At 43.7% G+C, this 23,774-nt stretch overlaps 1 protein-coding gene across 1 annotated transcript in view; it reads right to left on the bottom strand.

The window, feature by feature from the left end:
- Nucleotides 1-23,774, bottom strand: part of RABGAP1L (RAB GTPase activating protein 1 like) — a 189,429-nt gene that overhangs the window by 39,772 nt on the left and 125,883 nt on the right. Inside the window, 4 exon segments of the mRNA XM_048496483.1 lie at nt 12,108-12,149; nt 17,295-17,438; nt 18,783-18,908; nt 19,664-19,738. Coding sequence (XP_048352440.1) covers nt 12,108-12,149; nt 17,295-17,438; nt 18,783-18,908; nt 19,664-19,738 — 387 coding nt within the window.

Genomic DNA, 23,774 nt, shown 5'->3' with positions numbered 1-23,774 from the left:
AGGGCTCATCTTCTTCCTCAACAGCCTGTCTCCTTCCCAACTTACACCTTTACTTCCCAGGAAAAAAGTGAGATCTATGCAGGTCTCATCACCCTGGAATGGAATCAGAATGAGACGGGGATCAGAAAGGGCTAGAGCACTGATGGCAAACCTTTTAGAGACTGAGTGCCAGGGGCAGAGCGAGGCAAAACTGCACCTGGGGCACGTGTGCACCCTGTGCCCCTTCCATGCTCCCACTCTGCCCTGGAATGCCCCTGGAATGTCCCGAAACACCCCCGCAGGGGTGTTTGCCACACCCCTGCAGGGGTGCCAACCCAGTACGTTGCACACCCCTTTCCCCCTTGGCGCTATGCCACTGCCGAGTGCCCAAACTGGGGCGACAGCTCCATAGGTTCGCCACCACTGGGCTAGAGCAATGGAGAAGAATGCAGGAACTCTACCTTCTGCACACAGAGTGGTAGGATATTACCCTTCACCAGGATGGAAGAACATTTTAGTAAGTTTTGGTATGCAGATTATACACAACAGTTCATGTGTGACTTTTTAAACTGAATGCAGAGGGAGACTGACTTTGGGCATAAAGAAAGAGCTCCTTTTCACCCTATATAGACCATTTACATTTTGGTGACTGTGCTTTCATACTGAATACAAATGGACCCAAAGGGGATTCAGGAAATATGGGTAGAGCATGTAGACATTCTGTACCAGGCTCAGAAACTAATGCTATTTACCATGCGGGTATCAGCCACTGCATATACCGTCAAAACATTTCCAACTTTGGACCAGTGGAAACATGGCAGGTGTGATATGAAGACATCAGCTCTTGTCCATGTTCGGTCATATAACTCAAAATTTAAAATACTAGTGGCAGCCTGCCATGACTTATGGGAAGGGGAGATCTATGCAGGAGTCATACGGCTGTTAGATATAAGGGCTGTTAGAAAATGCTTAATCTAATATTTCAGGCTGTGCAATTTCTTGCTGGAGTGTGTCACCAAACATATAGATGGAATCTTCTGGTTGACTTTTTAAAAGGATTGGAACTTTTAAAAGGATTTAGTAGTTATGGGATAAGATGGCAGGCAACATTGATAATTTAAAAATCATACTCATGGTAGGAATAAACCAGCAATTTTTATATTTATGAGAAGTAATTAGTCTATTTCTCACCCATGAACTTTACTAAAGGTAGGATAAAAATGTAACAGAGCAATGTTAACACATTGGTAAATGATCTGAAGCCAAAGAAAGAAGTCTGCAGACAGCATCAAATAATTCTGGATGATGAAGTGGTCATCAAGAAAGCAAGATGTTACTCAAGGTAAGTAAACAAAAGCTAAGGACACTGGGACAGAAACCCTAATTTTACATGAACACTGATGGAGTCTAAATTGACTGTAAATATACTGGAATAATTTTGGAAGCTTAAAAATATACTCAATGAAGACATCAACCCCTGTGTATTTCAGAGGAAAAATGAGGCAAACTTCATGATGGAAGTTATTGGGCAAAACCCATCTCCCTTTCCCTCAGCCCATTGTCAGTTTTTCACTGAGCCTGGCATACCAAATTATTTAACCTAAAACTTGGATCCAGTTGAAATCTGATGGTGTCAGATGAGATCTGATCCATCTCCCAATATACATGGTATCCCAAAATCCTTCTCTTAAACTCCCTTAGAAATGGTAGTGGGTGTTTCACTGGCAGCAGGAGGAAGGTGTCTTTCTTGCGTTCTTTCCTTTTCCTCTTAGGATATGGTAAAAAATCCAGGTTGTTTTAGGAGTTCTAAGAAAGATCCCTCCCTTGTTCCTGTCACACCACAGCAGTCAGCTGAGGGGGGCGGGGGCATGTGAGGGCCATCTGGCTGCAACATCTGACACCACACTGAACACCAGGGCTTGAGTTGGCTGATCTGGATAGCTAGGTGAATGTCCCTTACCTCCCTCATAGCTCCATGTGCATGTCTCCTATAGCTGCTCAGTGGACGTGGAAGAGGATGACCATCTCAGACCGAAGAAGCGTACTGTTCTTCAGTCAAGGGTACACGATAGCTGTGTTCCCCTGCTAGAACCTCCAAACAAACTCAAAGTCCATTTGTAGGCGGCTTGACGTGGGGGAGTTCTTCAGCTACGATTCCAATCAAAATTTAACCTTTGGGTTGTACTTTTGTATTAAATACAAAAATTACAAATTGATTCTATGGTTCTGTGTCAGAACTGAATTAAATAAAATAATGAAGTGTAGCTGACATAATACCGTGTACTGCTCTGACTGCCCTGTTTCAAAAAGGAACTGGATAAGGAACAGAAAAGAGAGAGTAAAATGTTCAAGGGTCTGAGCAAGTTCCCTATAAACTCTGTATAAAGTAGCCTCACGTATTCCTAGGTAGAGAATATGACAAAAAATCTACCAAACTATGAATAGGGTCAACAAGAAGATAACACGAGATCTTGACTGGATTGAAACTGACTGGTATTTTTTTCGGGGGTGGGGGGTAGGGAATAATGTACTTTCCTTGCTTCCTTTGCTTTAATTCACATTTCAAAAATAATATTTAGTTTTATGCTTTTGGTCCAAGTCCTGTACATCTAGTGGAAGCTCCTTGATAATCTACAAAAGAATTGCCTTATTGTACCAGACTAACAGTGCAATCCGAGGGGGGGCGGGGGGGCGGGCGGAATTTACCTCTGGATGTGGTGCAGGTTTCTCCCAGTATAAATGCCCTCTCTGGGGCATTTGCGCTGGTGAAGAGGCAAGTCTTCTGGCATAAGTACCCAAAAGAGGCCCTGCAATGCCTAGCTGAGAGGCCTGATGTCATGCGGGTGCTTGTATGCTGCCCCCAGCTACGCTTGGGGGTGTTCTGGGGGCAGAACCAATTTCAGTCGGCCTTCAGACCCCTCTCAGCCTCTGTATGCCAGCGGGACTGCCGGTAGAGATACGCCACAATTTTTGCCATGTGGGGAAGTTGGGTGTTTTGTTTTGTTTTAAGAACTTATTTAGGATTCCCCCACCACAGGAAAGCCCTGTGGAGCAGGCAAAGTGGCGCTCAAGTGGTGCCATCCCCATCCGCCTCAGCTCTGGATTGGGCTGTAAGTGCTATCTAGTTCAGTGACCAATCAGATGCCTTTCTAAGCTTACTAGCAGGGCAGAGCTTTCCCTTGCCCCTGTGTCTATCCCTGGCATCTCCTATTTAGGAGTATCAAAGGTATATTTTCCTGGAAGTATTTAGCTGTCAGAGATTCTATTTAGCTGCCATTTATCTATTGAAAGAACTATCTGCCACTACTTTGTCTTGTCTTTTTAAAAAATGTCTATGCTACAAGTGAAATATGAGTTGCATGTTGTGTGAAGAATGACACGTTCCACCCACAGGTGTTCACCACCACACTTGCTTTTCTAAATTTGTCTGCACACTGTTTTTTTAGAAGAGTAATTTGCAGACAGTGAGGTGTGCCCTTTTTAACCTAGCATAAATCAGACTGACAACACTTGCGGATAAACAGATTCTTCAACATTTACAGCACATAAAATAAAAAGAGATGGTCCATATAGAACCAGCAACACCTCAACCTTCCTCTGGAAATGATTGCATGAAATAAGGCATGGATGATACCTATCATGATTCCTAGGTTTATGGCAAGCTATGAATCCAGAGAATAAAAGGAACTGAAATATTCTGGAAACCTAGGTACACACTGTGATGCTACCAGAAACAGGCAATTGATGCTTTTTTTTATTTTGGCCTCTCTTGACTATTGCTAAATGGTCCAATGATCTGGTGTAATTTTGGCAGTCTATTAAGGAAAGAAAGCCCAGATGTGATGCTAAGAATCTGATGCACTAAAAGAGTTTAAGCAATAAGTTTGGATTACTCAAACCAGTATTTTTTTTGCTGGTTGCTGAAAAGCGCCACATTTACCACCATACTAAGCAGTGCAAATCAAGTCCAGACAGTGACAGGATGCATTTGTTCAAACGGATGAGAACACCTTTACAGCATTTAATACATAGATGCCAAGTCGGTTAGTATGACTGTTGCTTACCAACACCTAACCATCTTAGACTCAAGACATCAGGTTTTAAGTAGTTGGGATGCATTTGGAATTAGCCTTAGTCTGCCAGCTTATGAAACCATGAAACCATGAAAGAAGAAAAATCAGAGGGTTTAGAAAAATTATTTTGAAAGCAGATCCAGCTGTGACACCACTGGCCAATAGAGGAGTGGCTGGGTAAAATTCCGAAGGTTGTCTAACCCGATCCCTCCTTGCCCAAAGCCCATTAAAAAGGCAGCCAGAGCTGATCCTTCCTAAATGCACTGTGCAAAACGGGGAAAATCCTGATGCAACCACCATATGCAATGGAACCCTTGCAGACAGGCTGGAATGGGAAAGAGAATGGCAGAATTACCATACGTTAATCTGAAGAAAACAAGATCTCACCGCAAGAAGCCGAGGCACAAATAGGCGATGCCCCATCCCCAGAAGTTCCAGCACTCGACAGGCATACTCATTCACAAGCTTGCTTCTCTCATCCTGTATGTCTTGGGACTTTCTGACGGGTGGTGCGAGCTTGGGAGCTGGGGCTGGGCAAGGCACCCCTTCTTCCATCAGCAAAAAACAGCAAGTATCCAGAGTGAGAAACACTGTTCTCTGAAGCCACAAATGCACACCGTGGAACTATGGGAGCCAGCTTTGGGTCTCATATGCGCTCACTGTCAAGATAGGGTCTCAAAAGGAGGAAAGCATCTTTGCTAAGAAGCATGGAAAAAGGTGGCTCCAGCGGCATTCCAAAAAAAAAACCCACCCACCATGCATCTAAAAATGCCTGAAAACGGGAAAAATGGCAGAAAACGATGCAGCGTAAGAAAAGGCTGAGACAGCCCAGCTTGCCTGTGGACATGTATGAGAGCAGAGCGGAGCAGCCGTAACAGCAATAAAGCCAGGCCAGTTGTAAAGCTGCAAAGAGAGAAAGGATGAGCTCATTGCAATCTCTGATTCGTGACAAGCGTGGCTGGGCTGCTGTTGCCGCCTCTCGCTGTGAATCAGTAATGAAGGGTAGAAAAGGAAAGGGGGGGTGGGAAGGGAGAGGCGGAGGCAGGTGAATGAGCATGCAGAGGGTGTCTCGGGGGAGAATGCTGTAATAAGAAGCCAATAGTGAGCTCTTGGATAGATGAACTCCCCCCACTCATTCCACCTTCCATCTCCATTAGTTTGACAGCTGCCTAAATGCACAGACACATGGAAGAACGGCCTCGAAGCCTTCGTGCCCGGAGGATGCTGTGCTGACAGCCAAGCAAAACACTGGACTCGATTCATTTCTGCTTTCAAATAATGATTTTAGTTCTTTCTAAGCACACAGAAGTAGTTGGGGGGGGGGGGGGAAGGGAGCGGATAGGAGGGGAGACCCCGGCAATCCCACCCAGTTACTGCATAGATGCAAGACAGATGGAAGAAGAAAAGCAGCAGAGTGCTGATGAAGCACGACTGGCTGAAACGGCACGGCCTGTATTTCGACTCTCTGTGCAGCATGGATGACAGTCTCCATGGTGGGAAGCTTCAAAGCTGTTGGATGTGGGAAGATCTGTAGGACCTGAAGAAAACTCTAAATATATGAAAGAAGCAAGGGTGTGTGTGTGTGTAATATCAACAGGGAGGTGCCATGAAGGAAATGAGTGAGGATCTCAGAGTCAAAGCACCACTGAATTTAAGGGAGAATGCTTACCTAGACATTTTTCTTTGCATGTACACTTGCACAGAAGGCATTTCACATCCCTCCCCTGCTCCTGACAATCTTAATAGGAGCACTTGATGATCATTCTGGAGGCAACACAATTTTGGCTTCTTTTTGTTTGCTTGTTTCTAGTTCTTTGGCATTCCTACCTGTCAGGTTCTTAATTAAACATAAAGGGCTTGTAGTATGCATATAATCCCATTAGATGAATTTTTTCTCACCTCTATTGCCACATGACTATTTTAAATGTGCCTGGGGACACATCTGCTTCTGCCCCCTGGACAGATTCTTTTCGATTCGCTAATATTAGCCATCATTTAAATGCATGCAGGCATGGTTGCTAGATGCAAATGTACAGCAGACAACGCCTCTCCCACACTCCACTAAGTTCCAGTTCATACTCAGGTGGAACATCTGTATCTAGTCTTCACCACTGCTGACTGCTTGGGGGGGTTCTTCTGTAAAAATCCACCTGCACTTAGAAAACTAGCATGTCAAAGAAAAGATTATGTAGGAATCCTTCTCCCTGACCTGCTAGCTTTCTGAGTGCTGGGAAGTTTTGCATGATGCTCTCATATACAGCCATGCAGCATAGACACAACTTTACAACCTCACCAATGTATTTCCTGGTGCCCTCTTGCTTCCCAATCACACTAGAGCAGAAGGTCGTTCAGAAGATCCATGAAGATATTGCCTTTAAGTCTGAAAGAGCATGCATTTAGAAACAGCTGTCCCATCACACAAGGATGCTTGACTTGGAACCTCCCAACTTCCTGTAATTGCCCCTTATGTCAATTATTTTGTAGCAGCACTCACTACCTTCTCCCCAAAATCCAAAAGTATCCATGGGATTAATGTTAATGGGATTAATCCATGGCCCCGATAGCAATATGTTTCAGGGTCCCATCAAACAAACACTGAGAGTTCCAGTGGACACTTGGATTCTCAGGTGCATAGGAGCTGGTTTTGATTGGGAATTTAGCATATGCAGAGAGGAAATTAACCTTTCTATGTGCCTCTTCTGTCACCCTGAAATGACCTCTAAGCACCCAAGGATTTAAGCTTATGCCAGGAACTCCAAGCATTTATTGCTTGAAAGGGCCCAGGGTGAACCCAAGAATAGTGGATCAGGTTGTTAGGCCCTGACTTATGCACAAATCACCAGTGGTGGGATCCAAAAATTTTAGTATCAGGTTCCCATGGTGGTGGGATTCAAACTGTGGTGTAGCGCCAATGGGGCTGGGCGGGGCATTCCGGGGGTGTGGCCAGGCATTCCTGGGGCGGAACATTCCTGGGCGGGGCTGTGGCAAGGACGCAACCACTGCGCCGGTCCTTGGGCGGGAAACAAATGCACGTAGGCGCAGGCTGCCACGTACGCCGGTGCACCTCCTGCTAAACTGCTTCAAGTTCTGCGCGCTACTGCTGAGAGGAGGGGTGTAACTAAGGCAAAAATCAGTGGCAAAATCACCAATTAGTAACCTCCTCTCGGCACACACAAATAGTTAGTAACCTACTCTCAGGAACCTGTGAGAACCTGCTGGATCCCACCTCTGCAAATCACCATGCTGCTATAAAAACAAACAAACAACAGAAGCAGTTTAGTATGAGAGCTGTTGTAATGGAAACATGCAAGAAACCAACAGTAAGCAACAGCTTCTTGGTGTAACATACAGGAAATCACTGTGTTTGTCAATTTGTTTATGGATCACGCAGGAAAATATATTTGGGGGAGACAGCTGCTGATGTGGGTGCTATACTGAAGGAGTATCCTATACTGAAGGAGATGATGATTTTCTGACTGCTCCAGAGTTGTTTTCGCCATCTGATAAGCGTTTTTATGTGGTCTGATGTACGATTTTAAATTTTTTATTATGTATTTCATTTGTTGTTTTAGACTATACACCATCCAGAGCCCTTGGGGGGGGGGGGCAGTATAGTAAATTTAAACGATAAATAAATAAAGTTTATACATGAGAGAAAACTTCTATTCCACAGTGAACACAGATCTTTTTCCCCCAGTGAATTTGGCACATTAAATTAGGTTGCAGCACTCCTTAAGAGAAAAGAATGTTGTACATTTGCAGTCTGAACTGTGCACCGCTATAATTTTCTCTGAAGTGACTCCAGACGGGAGTAAGGGACTTGATAGAGAAGAACTTCAGCGTTCCTTAATAGCTGTAGTTATTTAAGGAATGGGCAATTCCACGGCAGGAGTGGGGTTTGTGATCAATGCTTGGGAGATGAATGCATCCAAAACAGCAGTATACAGTTTTGGATCTGGAGGCGAGCTGTGAAATGGCTGAAGGCAAAGCTCCTTGTGAGGCAGGATTTCTGAGAATCTAATAAGAGATCACAAACCTGCAGCCTTGTAGGGGGTGCCTCTCTGCCTCCGTTGGTGCTTTACTTGTGCATTTGCAAATACAGCAAATATCACAAAGATGCCACAAGCATCCAGTCTTCCGTCTTGCAAAAGAAACAAACTAGTGGCACTTCGGACAGTTCAGGAAAATGGGGATAAAGTAAAATTCCCTTTCAAGCATGTGGACAATGATGTTGATCTTTTGATTCCTGGGTCACTCGTCCTTTAAAAAAATCTAAGCATAGGTAAAATGTAGCAAAAGAAGTCTTCTTGGTAATTGTTTACATCACATTGGGGTTTTTTTCCATTGGACAGTTGTCCTCAGAAGGAAGAGGAGGAGGAAGAGGAGTTTGGAATTATAACTTAGCTCACCTTTCTCTCCTGAAAGGCAACTCAAAGCCTCTTACAAAGCTGCTTCCCTTCCTCTCCCCACAACAGACACCTCGTGGGGCTGAGAGAGTTCTGAAGAACTGTGACGAGCTCAAGGTCACCCAGCAGGCTTCATGTGTAGGAGTGGGGAAACAAATCCACACCACCAGATAAGAGTCCACTGCTCATATGAAGGAGTGGGGAATCAAGCCCAGTTCTCCAGATTAGAGTCCACCGCTCTTAAATTACTACACCACGCTGAGAGAAGTTATTCAGAAATTCAAGTGATTAGTTATCAGAATAGTTCTACCCCTCCTTTTCATTGGATTCAGCCATGACAGTGGTGTTAGTAATGAGCTGCTTAATGACAGCTGCTAAACTGAAATCTAATCCAACAAGAGGGAGGCACGGTTAGAGGCTGACCAGGAGATGGTATTCGGCTTGCGCTGGATGGGGTTGCAGAATCCCTGCCCAAAACCCGGGTTCACAGTTTTGAGGATGCTTTTGGTTCCATGCTGGATATCCTTAGGTAATACCCATGAAAGAGCTTTCTTGGCCGTGGCACCAAAACTTTGGAACTCCTCCAGGGGCATTCATCTGTCTCCCTCTATCAGTGTCTTCAGATAACAAATGAAGACTTTTTGGCTTTGTATGCCATATGCCCAATAATGGTTATTGGCCCCGCTCTCTGGTTCTGGTGGCGTTTGTGTGTTTTTATCGAATGATTTTATAATTTTAATTGTTCAACTATGTTAAACTTTTATGTGTGTTGCCTTGGGGACCCTGATCAAGCGGAAAGGTGGCATAAATATGTTTTGAATTAATAAATAAGCACATTGAAAGAGCAAAGTTGCTCAAGTAAATATATGCAAATTGACATCAGTGATATTTCAGAAGACTTCTACCATCCATTTGGAGTCCCGTTTCTTCATTCTGCAACTTAGATACTTGAAGTAAAAATCAAGTAAATATAAACTGATGTGGGCCCACTAAACCTCACTCGATAGCCCTTGCGCTCATAAGGTGTTCTATGGCCAGGTGAAAGACATTATGTTAAAGGGGGTGTGCAACTTAGAGAGTGGATGAACTTGTTGCCAGAAGCTCTGGGAAACCTGCATCACCCAATGGTCAGATGGTGACTGTGCCCAGACCTCTCTGAAGAAGCACAGATCATCTGACTTCATGGAGCTTCGAGTCAGCTGAAGTATAATTTTTAATAGCCTGTTGAAGAGGAAGTCTGATTAATAGGACACTAGGTCCTTCCAAATTTTGGCTGGTTCCCATTTATGTTTAAAGCTCCTAAAGCTACTGGAACATGTAGCAGGCTTGATCATGGAAGTAACAAGACTTAATGGACCCCTGATAATCCCTCCTCAGACCAGGCAATACTTTTCCTTGTTTGTTTTTTTCTGGGTTTTTTTTTTCAAAAGAAATAAAAAATTAGAAAAAAACATTTAAATTAAAAAAAACACATCTCACAAAATAATCACAGAAATCTACTCAGGATTCCAAGCTGAAGTAAGTTTTGAATATAACAGTCGTCTAGTCGCCCAAAAATGTTCTGACAGATGTAATGGTGGCAGAGAAGAAAGCCTCCTTTGTTTGCTACTAACTGCCACAGAACAGCTCTTAAAACAAACTCCAAATCACATTTGTTGGGATTCATTCTTTTCCCACCTAGACTCAAGTTGTCATCCTTGCTATAAGTCCCATCAGTCATCATTAAACCACGATGACCCTTGCTTCTTAATTACAGGAAGAGACCACCGTGGAACTATTTATCTCTCTTCTGCCCAAATCAACTCCCTCTCCCAGGAGCAGACTAGGGCTTCAGCAACCATATCTCTTGAGGCTGCCTGGAAATAAACTTGATCCATAAGCCTTCATGAGCCCACTTTTGTGGGTACCACAAACATGTGAAGACCTTGAATATTCAATCATCACTCTGCTTAAATCAGTATTTTCTTTCATATTACAATCAGCACCCTTCAACACGACAAAAAATTTCACTTTCCTCTAGCATTCAACAATGACCAGGATTGTATCACAAATGCTTTATGCATGCATGGTCCGACAATGCTTTCCTATGCCTCACCCTTCTTCTCATTCACATCATATCTATAACTGCTCAAAATACCGCAGAAAAAATTTCAGCACAAAAGGAGAGAAGTATCAGCTTACAAAACAGGTTGCTTTGCTAAGGGAATGAACACTCCACAGCCAAACCCTCCCACCTTTTTTTGGTTCTATATTCAAAGGTGTTTGTCTCCAGAACACTCTCTGGTTACTATCCTTACAAGTTCCTAGCCTGGAAGCTAAGCGCCTATCCAAATTAATAAACTGAGTTGCTTATAAAATGTATGGAAAGTAACAATGACCAAGGCCAATGGAAGGTTTCACCCCAGTTACCATTGGGAACACACCTGGAGACTTCTGTAAACATTTCGCTTTCTTAATAGCAGTGTATTCAATTTAAGAGTTTTTAAAAATAGTTAAATGTGCATGTCTCTAAAGGATGGATCCAGCAATCTTTCCTGCTTTCCACTTCCTCCCAACAGCAACTTCCAGCTAATTCTGGAGTCATGGGACAAGCATGAATGACAGGCACACGGAGGAAAGGAAAAGAAAACCACCCTTCCTGCCTCTTCCATTGGACAAGCTGCCTCTTTTGCTAGTGGAACTCTGCTAATAGAAGAAGGAAGATTGAATCAGAGAGTAAGAGGACTATTGAGAGTCTTACAGCACAATCCTATTGGGAAAGGCCAAATCAAGTAGTGGAGGTGGCACGGAGCTGCGCTGACACATTTATCCCATCCACTGGGGCAAGGGGCACCCCCACTGGCGGAGGGGGCAAACGCACTGCTGGCTGGCCACCCTTAGCTCTGCAATGGCAAAATCCGGAATTTGGGGCCATCACAGAGCTGCACTGGCATCAGTGGGGGCAGGCCGGGGCATTCCTGGGGCAGCACTGACATTTGTTGGCTTCCACCTGAGCTTTGCAAGCAGGTATGCCTCTGGAGGCAGGGGGACGACATGGTAGTGGCACCATCCCCAGCCACCTCAGGCTGTGGATTGGGCTGTTACATTGGTTTGAAATACATGGCGATTCATCTTGAGCTTCCAGGAGAGATAAGAAGAAATTTCAGATGAATATAAATACAGTTAACATACATACCTTCTGTTGTGCCAGAGGAAGGGCACACTGCAGTACATTTCCACCAAGTACCTGAACCTTTTAATACTACTATACCACCTGACATTATGGAGCCTTAGAAAAGGCCAGAGTTTCCACTGAATTACACCTGTGTTTTTCTCAAAGCCTCTTTCACATTAGGCAATGTTTTAATTGAACAAGTACAGGTTCCCACAATCATGCTATAAGACCTGCTATCTTCTAATTCAATCTATTTGATTTCTATTATTCAGGTTTTTCTATCAACGAACTTTGGGGGCAGGTTTCTAAACAGCCTTTTGTCCTGCCAGTTGAGGTAAATAAGAACTACCTCCAGATGTGCAAGTTAGGAAAGTTTTCTGCATTGGAAAGCAGCAGGTTTCTACCCCTTTCAGGTTGTTAATGAACTACAAGTGAACAACAGACACATAAAATTTTTATGGGTTAGTGATGTTTCTGGGCAAAGAAACTGCTTACCTTTAGGAGAGCCAGGGCTACATTAAAAATTACATTCAGACCCTTGAAAAAGAGACAGAAAGAGAACACAATTATCAGTATCAGTCTTGCTTATAAAATATTTCCGCCAATACTAGAAATTAAATATTCATACTTATAATATGCAAAAGAAACATAAATATAAAATATAAATATTACACCAGCACCACCACAATTAATTAAAAACACATAAAATAACTACAAATGTTCAAACCAATATATAGAGAAAAAACTAAAAACTTTTCCTCTTCAATGTACTGTCAAACTTTCGCAGCTGGAATCAGTGGCATATCCTTACAATATGACCCCTCCCACGCCCAGCCCCCAGCCAAACTCCCCGTGTCCCCTGCCAAACTCTCCCTGCTGCCCCCCTCCACAAAAAAACTGCTTTTATTTACTGGGGCTCATTCCGCGCAACATATTTCTAACGAGTTGAAATAGTTATAAATGAACTCGTTTCCCCTTTTGATAAATGGAAAATGAATGTATTTATAACAATTGCAACTCATTATAAATATGCTGTGCGGAATCTACTTGAGTTAATGGCTGATGTGGGGCTTGGAGCACTTATTCTGCTGCCACCACCTGAGCACTCCACTTGGCTGATGTGGAGGCCAGCAAGGAGCAGGGCAGGCAGGTGGGAGAGAAGCCTTCCTTAGTAGGCCTTGCCAATGGCCCTGGGTCCCCCCTCGGAAAGTTGCGTGAAGCTCCACCAGACCACCACCATCCTTCTGCTAAGAGCAGGGGAAGTTTGGCGTTGGGGGGGGAGGGCAGCAGTGGCCAGGCAGAGCTTTGTGTGGCTTGCCAAAGGAGAACTCAGGGCTGTCGGCAGGCCTGCAGGGGAAGGCTTCCATCCTGCCTGCCTACCTGCCTGTCCTGCTCCTTGCTGGTCACCGTGTCAGCCAAGAGGGAGTGCTACAGTGCTGGAGGCAGAGTGAGTGCTCCAAGCCCTCGGCTGGAGGTCGGGTGTGCGGGGGGAGAGGGAGGGTGGAGGCAAACTGCACCCCCCATGCACCTGGGTTTTTCTGCCCCCTCTTGCACCCTGGCTGGAATCAATTCCCCGTTGTGGGTTTTCTTAGCTATGTATCTGTGGTCGGGAAGTTTTTGCTCCTAATGTTTCACCTGCACCTATGGCTGGCATCTTCAGAGGCATGTCACAGTGAGATGTGTTTCTCTGCTTGGCTCAGTGAGGAGTGATTGTGTGGTGTGGCATGTAATCTGTCCACCTCACAAGGGGTGAAGCACATTTGCATGTATCTGGGTGGAGTCACATTTGCAGTCGCATTTGCATTCATCTCGCTGTGACATGCCTCTGAAGATACCAGCAGTAGATGCAGCCAAAATGTTAGGTGCAAACACTACCAGACTACAGCCACACAGCCTGGAAAACCCATAGACAGTTTTTCTCTTCATGTCCAAACTTCATGTTGCAGAAACAGAGGCGGCTCTTCTTATGGTATCCTATCCAGGAAGAGCAAATCCCCATAACACATACATTTATTAATTTTTAAGAGCTCTGAGGCTTCTGGAGAACCTATAAGGACGTCCTTGTACTCTCCCAGATGTCTTAGACATTGATGCCTGAGTGTATCAGAGTCTGCTTGATTACACATGACAGCTCAGTCAAGAAGTGATCGGCTAAAGCTAAATAGCATATTACCCTCAAAAATTCCAGTATACATGGTAAGGGCAAACCAAATGTGATAGTGGCTACAGGGCCAGTCTGCGGCCACTGGCACCATCTTAGAGGACAGGATAGTATCTGCTGGCAAACTGCAGAGAGCCAAAACAGGCCAGCTCCATAGACCCCTATAAGCGGCATTTCCCCATCCAAAGACCCGGGGTCCATCAGCTGGCTGCCAGGATGGAGAGTTATGGTCACCAGTGCTGCAAGGGGCAGCTGATCAGCTGAGTTTATCAGGAGAGGCAGTCGTTGCAGAAAGGAAGAAGGCACCAAGTATTCCAAACACTCAGGAATAATCCTAGGTCTGTCCTTCACAGAATCACAATGTTGGAAGAGACCACAAGAGCCATCCATCCACTCTAACTTCCTGCCATGCAGAAACACACCTAGTATTCCTGACAGATAGCCATCTAACCTTTGTTTAAAAACATCCAAAGAAGGAGATTCCACCCTCCGCGGCAGAATATTCCACTGTTGAACAATCCTTACCATAAGGAAATTCTTCCTAATGTTTAGGTGGAATCTCCTTATTTTTTATTCTATTTCAGGGAATTGTCCTTTCTCCTTAATCAAGTCATTATATAGTCAGCTTGGTGTTTTAAGTGGTTTAGAATTGGTACTTTAACAGATAAGCTACCACTGGGAGTTACAGAATTTTATAAGGATTGTTAGTTATAATGTGAAGCTAATTAATTAATGTTAAACTGATTGTGTTGCTGTCATTTCAACACAAATTGTAAAGCAGGAGGATTTTATGCACAATGGAGTATGACAGCAGGACTCATCAGAAGAGACACTAGCAGTCACTTCAGGAGGAGAGGTGGAATACCCCATATATAATCAAGGTCTATCTTGATTATATGATTGGTAGAAAACAGTGGCATTTTAAGCTCTGTTATGCACTATTTTTTTTCTTTGTGACAGGAGATCCTGTTGGACATCTCAAGTCCAAACGTTTAAGGGACAGCTGTATCACCTTATCTTCATGAAGTAAGTCTCATATTTCATGTAGCATGCTCTCTGCAGACTGAATTAATATCCATATGATGGGCTATAACCTTTAATCTTAAAAAAAATCGTCCTCCCAATGTTAGCTTTCACGGAATCAGAACAGCAACAATTCAGAAACAAGCACAACTTTCTACAATTATTGATAGTCCAAGATACACAGTAGTAGGAGAAGAGTTTGGATTTATACCTCACCTTTCTCTCCTGTAAGGAGACTCAAGGCGGCTTACAAGCTCCTTTCCCTTCCTCTCCCCACAACAGAGGTAGGTGCGGCTGAGAGTTCCAAATAACTGTGACTAGCCCAAGGTTGCCCAGCAGGAAGGTTGGAGTAGGGAAATGAATCAGGTTCACCAGGTAAGCCTCTGCCACTCAGGTGGAGGAGTGGGGAATCCAACCCAGTTCTCCAGATTAGAATCCACTTACTCTTAACCACTACACCACGCTGGCTTCCACTACTACTATTTCCACAAGGGACCAAAAGGTGAGGGAATTGGTAACTAGCAGGTGCTACTTATCCCAGTTCTTTTTATTTGTCACAGTTCTACTTATTTTTATAAGCACTCAGGTCATTGGACTGTTGCCAATCATAAACATTGTAAGCAAACCGTACTTCATCCACTAGATGTCAGAATTGCAGCAATAATTAAAGTCAAATCCCCATTTATGGATCCACAAGACAACAATAGCTACTTCACGAAATGCTTCATGTAAACAACTTTTCATTATAAGATAGTAAACAATAATGGTTTATTTCAGATATAACATCAGACTATAGTTTGGTGATGGGGGCATCAATACATATCCCACCAAGCTAGGGCTCCAACTTCCTCTCCCTTGTACATACAGACTTCCTCCTCCATGTCTTGGTTTTCGCACACCAAAGTTTGCTCTAACAACCATACTGGCAAATTATGGTTAGCACCTCACCTCCAAATTACGATTTGAAAGCACAGTTTTAGGTGCAGTTGTAAACTGTTATTTGGAGGCAAAGTTTAACAGTTCAGATATCATCGTAAACTACTGTTTGCAAAAAAAACCCCACAGGAAATGAAGTAAGAAAACCATGTACACAGGGGAATAGAAAGCATTTAAAAAAGCAAAACTGCTGAGAATAAAGGCACTCAAATACATGAATACCTATTAACTTACACTGTGCCACTGTGACACTTTACAGAATTTCATAACAATAGACAGTGGAACTGTGCAATCTCAAATTCTGTAAAGCCATACAAACTGAAATCAACAGCAGGAAAGGTAACAGACAGACGGAAGAGAAAGAAACAGAACAATAAGAATAAATGAGAGCAAACACAGTTACATAAACTTAATTGTTATCTCTCTCCCTGTATTTAAGAAACAGAAGCCAAAGGAATTATGGAAAAGATGGGTCTTGAGGAAGATAAAATATAATTATTAAACAAAATTCAGGAACATAGGTTTACGTGTCAAATATTAATCGACGTTAACCATTCAGAGAAGCAGTGTTTCAATGCTGTTAAAAGAAAATTATATAAAGATCAGATTAGGAATGTAAGAAAGAAAAGTTGCATAATACACAAAGGGGGGAATCAATAATTTGCCTGTAGGAAGCTCTGTTCTCCCAAACTAACTCTGGTTCATATATCATCAACAGAACTCTTGAGACACAACAGCAAAACCTATACCTTTAATTGGTATGACCTAGGGACATGAAAACAAGTATGTAGAGAAGTGATTTTCAACCAGGGTTCCGTGGCACCCTGGGGTACGGTGAGCATGTCGCAGGGGTACCGTGGCAATGCTAACCCCCCCCCTCACTTTTGTGGTGTTTCCTGCAGGCGCCAGCAAGGACATGGAGCTGGCTCAGGGCAGGGCCTGCCACAAGGTCAGCAGCCACTTCCGCCCCCCCTCCCCCCAGTTCTTCCCTTCACCCTGGGAGGGGAAGGTGGGGGGTGGTGCAAGCAGGGGCAGTGGGGGGAGGTGGGGGGGATGGCAGGGGTACCGTGAGATATGAAGAGTGAGGTCAAGGTTACCGTGACATCAAAAAGGTTGGTAAACACTGATGTAGAGCTAACAACATAAAGACATGTTATTACTCTCAAAACAAACAGTAAGGTCTCCTGGGAAGTGTAGTTCCCACCATGCCATTTTCAGCCTGAAGGGAACAGGTCGCTTCTCCAGCCTGCACTGTTTCATTAACTGTGTGCGGTGGGGGGGACCGCGAAGCGGGGGGACAGAAAACACAGAGTGTGCACCGGCGCAGTATGGCCCAGCTGCGCCTCTGCAAATCCAGTTCACCGGATTAGCACCCGCCGCTCACTTAGAGGAGTGGGGAATCAAACCCAGTTCTCCAGATTAGAGTCCATCGCTCTTAACCACTATACCATGCTGGAAGTGACCTTTCTTCCTGTCCAACAGAGTTAAAACAAGGCTAGGAAAAGCAGCATAATTCATGCTGAGAGAAGACGGTTTTCTGAGAGAAGATGGTTTTATCTTACCTCACAGAGAAGTAAATCAATTATGTGGAAGACCATGCAGAGGGGGAACTTGGCAGTGAAAAGGGTGAGAAACCACTGGGACGCATACATATGAGCTTCCAAGTTCAGCTCCAAGAAATGGCTATACAGATCAGGCAACTGCTCCTAAAGGAGAGGGGGGAAAACCTCAATAAAACTTTTGTCCTTGTGTTAAAAAAGTATTTCTGTCCAGTTGTCCACAGTACTCCTCTTCCAAATGCTAGTCTGCCATTTAATACCAGCATCTATGTTATATCGGTTATGGAACGCTGGCAAGCCTCTATATTTTTTAAGCAATTGTAACAAAAATTCTAAAATAACATACAATTCAAAGTCTGTAATTATAGTAACAAATTGATAAAACTACAAAGCACATCAGAAATATTTAGGTGATTTATTTAGGGGCTGAATACTGCCCCTCCCCCCCATAAACACCTTACATGGTTTGTGACATCTCAATAGGTTGCCAACATCTTCAGGAAGGCTAATCTACAAAGTGGGACAAAAATGCTCTTGATCTGGTTAGTGGCCAACCTAGCAATTCCTCCTATAGGTGTTGGTCTGAGGAGAGAAGTTACCACATGGATTGATACTGGGAAATGCGATCAAAATATTTACAGATAGATCAATGGCATAAGTGCTTTGGACTACTTGAACCAAACTTCACTAAACCTGGGTGGTTTCATCAGGATAGTCTCTTGCTGATACCAGCCAGGTTTGGAGATGTTTGGTTCAGGGGATCCAAAGTTATGGATCCCCAAAGTGGGTGCTCCCATCCCCATTGTTTCCAATTTATTTATTATTATTGGAAGCTAATAGTAGATGGGGCTACCCTTTTGAGGCTCCATAACTTTGGACCCCCTGAACTAAACTTCACCAAACCTGGGTGGTATCATCAGGAGGGTCTCCTAAAGATACTCTGAAATGTTGGTACTGCTAACATAAACATTCCTCCTCTGACAGGCACCCTCAAATTTTCCCCAGATTCTCCCTTTAAATCACCCCCGCCTTCTGAGTGGATTTAAAAGGAGAATCAGGGCTTCCAGAGCTAGTTTACTGTTTTTCTTTGAAATAAATATTCAAAAACATTTAACCTACTGATGCCTCAATTAATGTAATTTTATTGGTATCTATTTTTATTTTTGAAATTTACCAGTAGCTGCTGCGTTTCCCACCCTCGACTTATACGCGAGTCAATAAGTTTTCCCAGTTTTTTGTGGTAAAATTAGGTGCCTCGACTTATATGTGGGTCGACTTATACACGAGTATATACGGTAGGTAGATTTTTGTATCATTTAATGAAACAAATGGAATGATACCAACTCTGATTACCGACTGATGTTTTTTGCAAGCATATTCATTAAATACAGTACAGAGAGCTAAAGAAGGTGAGATTCCATAAGGCACATGCATGCCATTGCAGAATTCAATTTTTACAACATAAAGATCAATTCCCAATGCTGGTCCTACCTGCATAAGCCTCTCCAGTTGGTAAAATTTGCTTCGAAGATCTTCTAAGTTGTTTTTGTATAGGTCCCGCAGACCATAGTCATACATGATTTTTACCAACACACAAAATGCTTGCTCTTCAGGCATCTGCAGGGAGAACATTAATTAACTTAGCAGGGTCCCCACACAAGGTTTTGCGTAAGATCCTGTGCAACCAATTTCTGAGCTCTATAGTATTAGGTGTTGCAGTAGATCTTGCAGGAGTGGAAATGTGCTAAATCTGTTTATGTTTCTGGTAGCACATCACTGGATCCAAACCTCAGTCTACGTTATGCACAGAAATCATTTGACGCCTTAGATGGGGGTCTCCAATCTATGACCCTCCAGATGTTCATAGATGATGATTCCCATCATCCCCTGTCAACATGGCCAATTGGTAGAGCTGACGAGAATCACAGTCCATGAATATCTGGAGGGCCGTAGGCTGGAGACCCCTGCCTTTATTATTATTATTATTATTATTTATTCAATTTCTATACCGCCCGATCCCCAAAGGGGATCATCTTACATCTTAGATCATCTTACATTAAAAAATCTGAAATAATATACAATTTTGAGAAAGTACGTCTTAAATAATATTTCATTCCTTCCAAAAGAGAAAACGTTTTATCGGAGTATTTTTACAAGTTCCTCAGCATTTCCAATGTTCCCCAAATGTTTCTACTTTTTTTCTGGTCTCTTCCATCTTTATCTCCAACTAAAAAAGTATTCTGATGGGAGCCGCACACTGAAATTGGAAGAGGTTGCTCCAAGTAACTAAAGGAAGAATGCAAGCTATATTTATCTTCACACAGGGGGTCAAGAAGACAATGGACTGCAGGTTCATTTTGTGATATACTCACATGAAGCAGAAGAACAGCAACAAGAAAGGAATGACCTTGACAGTAACCAATTTCTTCATCGTATACTGAATATGCCTGGAATAAAAAGATAATTTGATTATGTTAGGGAATAATAAGAGACCATGCAGATGCAATGGCTAGAGCAGTAAGACTAGCACGAGGGAGACCTGGGTTCAAATCTCTACTAAACCATGAAGCTTTCAGAGCAATACTTGATCCAGTCACACAGCTTAACCTACTTCGCAGGGTTGTTGTGAGGATAAAACAGAAGACCACAGAACTAGGCCTGCAGGGAGGAAAGGCAGGATAAGAAGATGAAAGAACGAAACAGACAAACTCCATGGTCATAATTCAGGTGATTCTTATCAGTCTCAGACTTGCCTTTCTTTAACAGCATCCCCCTAAACAGCAGGTATTTGAAGAGGCTTTTTGTCATATAGCGTGGGGGTCTGCTATTCTAAGGAAAGTCAAGAGTTTGTTATGTGCATCCCAAGAAGCTCACTGCCTTGTGGCCTTTGTCTGCAGTTATGGTACTTAGATCCAGTCACAACCCTGGGTCTGGTAAGGGAAGGTGGATGATAAACATCTCAATAAATAAAACAGATGAACCAACAAGCACCCACAACGCCCACATGTATTAGGAGACTGACGAGGAATTCAGCTTTTTCTGGAACACTCTAGAAGCCAGCAAAGTCACTATGATTAGAGCCTACCCCACACTGCAAGAACTGTACAGATAGATCTATGGTGGGTAGTAATGGCAATATCAAAACACCCCCACCATTCGGAACATTTTACAAGATTCTTCAGCCTAAGAGCTCTCCCACACAAGCACTATTTTTGTAGCACCAATGATATTAATGTCCTGCCTGACAATAGCATCTATGTGAGCTTCTCATTACAAGCAAATGGTAGAACCAATTATGGAAGCACCATGCACACATACACTAAAGGTGTGTCTTCCTCTCATCTACATATCTTATTCCTAAATCTGCCACTTGCCTACAGATACTTAAATCCACGGACAGGGGACAGACTGATTCTCAACAAGTTTCTCTGGTGATCAAGGGACACTCCCTAGATCTGCAGAAAAATCTGAAACATAAAAAAAAGCCAGAGGATTAAATCCTCCCAAAATCGAAGGGGGGGGGATTAAAGCTGCCAATGTCTCGACCCCCAGTCCAGAAGCAGTCGCTCCGGAGCACGGGACACTGATAGCTGCCTAGAGATCGGGCCTGGGAAAAGGGCAGTCTAGGAGAGCTCAGCAATGGGGAAAGGATCCCCCCCCCATGAGTTTCACCAGCCCCCACTCATCTTTTCCTTGAAGCACTGGAAACCAACCCATTCACACAACATACATTGCCAGTTACACAGTTTTAGTAATGACGTAACTGGAGCAAACATAGTGAATTATTCAAACACAGCAGGTACACACAGTAGACAAAAGTGTCACCTCATAGTTTGGAGAAAATTAGGTCTGACCCTAACATTGTATATACAAAGAAGAAGAGGACTTAGGATTTATACCCCAGTTTTCTCTCCTATAAGGAGACTCAAGGTGGCTTACAAAAACCTTTCCCTTCCTCTCCCCACAAAACTCACTGTGTCACTTACAAGTCCGCATGGAAACACAGTGGACTAATAAAAAAGGAGACAGCAATTTGTGTATACCATACACAAGCCTTCGACAATAAATTTGTATATACATGCACACAGAACTAAATGTGTAAATCAATGCAGTACCAAGTATATGGATGTAAAACATGGACTAAGGGGTCCACTTGTTAGGTTAAAAAATTGGGTACTGCAGGCAAAGTCTGTGAGGAGCTCGATGATAGCCTCCGGATTTGAAGACAGGGCACTGTGTTCCTGGACCAATTGTGCATCCCAGCATAGTCCTGTTAGGACTTGACAGTTAGATCACCAAAATCTACTTGACAGCTTGGCTGATGCAATACTCTACCTTTCACCTAGTTTCAGTGGGTGATGCAACCATGACTAAGCACATCATGTGTGATTGCATCACTGCTCCCTGATTGGTTGTATGTCTCTATGTATATGCACAGAACAGTTTGGTCTATGCGTGCTTTGGTTATCCAGTTGCTGCGCTTGCACTCTGTCAGACATTGTTTTGTAAAGCTTTTGGGAAACAAGGAATAAAACCCTTCTGTTCTTTTGAAGTGGTCGCGCCTGGAGTTCCTGTGTTTTCTTTTCCTCAACTGCTTCTCGCTGTTACCACTACCGCTGCTGAAAGTGGATCCCTTCTCCGGAGTTATGGGCCCAGCTCCCTCGTGCAGGTTACTCGTGAGTAACAGTGAGTGTACTCGTGCTGTGTGGACTCAGCTATTGCCAAAAGCTTCCCACTATGTCCGGCTTTGCTGTTTGAGAGGCTGAATAGGCATAACTATGTGGCTTGGAGCCAGAAAGATGCAGAGCTATCTCATCTGCGTGAGGACCTGTGGAATATTATCTCTACCCTACCTGCGCGGCTACAGGTTGCTGAGCGGACGTGCAGATGAAAAAAACGCATAGTCTATTGTGCTAGCAGTGGAAAACTCCACAGTTGGTTTATCTGCGAGAAGCTGAGACTGCAGCCAAAGGCGTAGGCATGACTTTGAAAAGGCATCTATCAGCCGCGAGTCGGTAGGGGCAAAGGTCCTCCTCACCATAAGACAACACCAGTACAATCCTCAAGGCAGAGGCCAGGAGGATCTGTGTTTTGAGCATCTGAAGCAGATGCGTGAACTGTTTACACAACTTCGTGGATGGAGGTTTACAGTTTTGAAGAGACTCCACAAAGTTTATCTGTTGCTTTAGATGGATTGGATAGCAGCTGGGACCAGTTGGTATGCAGTTTCCAGAGCGTCAAGTGAGTTCTCGCCTGACTTTGGATTTCACGTCACTGCCAAGCTGCTAGACCACCAGAAGCAGAGGGACTGCCTCAACTTGAGGTGCTAGCGGCTACGAGAAATCATCAGCGAGGGATTTTCCTGCTGATTCACCGCCCCACTTCCTGTGCTGTGAAGAAATGTTTAGGTTGGCGGAATCCTGGCCATTTTGCGAGGGCCTGGTACAAAATGCAAAAGTGAAACGAGAGGAAGAGACAAGCCACAGCTTGAAGGCGAGGGCTAACAGACAGGAATCACAAGCATCTACTTTCCTGGTAACAAGCAAGGAGAAGGACTCCAACTCACTATAGCTCTATTGACTCTGCTTGTTCTGAGCATATAGTGAATAAGGAAAGTCTCATTACTGACCCACGTCATCCAACCTGTTATTGACCATGTTTGTTTTAGCTGATGGCAACCATAGCAAAGGTGTAAATCCAAGGATCAACATTTGTTCCTGCTCTAAATGGCTCTCCTGAGTAATGTATATTTTTTGTGCCTTCATTTTGAATTTTGTTTTGTTAAGCTGTTGTAAAGATTGACGGCTGAGGGGTTATGTGGTGGAATTTAGTGGGCAGACCTGTTCTATTAAGAAACAAAGGGAGAGTCTGTGCCACAGGTGTTATACTGCCAGAATAACAACTATCATTGCTAAATAACAATGTAGGACAAAGCATGGCTTAATGCAGTTAACAAACCTATGCATGATGACTGTATTCATTATATGCCGTGTGCTAAAGGACATGCCAGTTTCAAAGTGCTAGGAAACATGTCAGGTTGTGTGGTTTTGAAAGCCAAGTCCTGTCCTAATTATCTTCGATTGTACCTGTGTGCGAGTAAGGCCAAAGTAAAGGCATTTCCTTCTACAAGGGAAAAGCAGACAGTCATGATAGGCCATTTGGTTTTGGTCATGCAGACCTTTCTCTGGACCATTTCAACTCCAGTCCAGGGGCATGCAAGTACCACATGGTTTTGGTGGATGACTATAGCGGTAGGTTCCACCTATAGTCTTTCCTGAAATCAAAGCTGAGGCTTACCCAAGGTTTAAAAAGAGTAGCGGTGGCAATGGTGGAAAAGTTACTGGTTTTCACATAAAGTGGCTTGCCTCCAAGCGGACATGAGGAGGAGTGAGTTCCTGGGTTCTGGGTTCCAGAACTGGTTGAGAAAAGAAAGGCATCACGCTCACAGAAAGACCAACCCTTTCTCTCCTTTTTGAAAGCGGG

The sequence above is a fragment of the Sphaerodactylus townsendi genome, linkage group LG05 (assembly GCF_021028975.2).
Source record: "Sphaerodactylus townsendi isolate TG3544 linkage group LG05, MPM_Stown_v2.3, whole genome shotgun sequence".
NCBI lineage: Eukaryota > Metazoa > Chordata > Lepidosauria > Squamata > Sphaerodactylidae > Sphaerodactylus > Sphaerodactylus townsendi.
The sequence above is the reverse complement of the archived record's forward strand: the minus strand, read 5'-3'. Positions and strand labels throughout refer to the sequence as shown.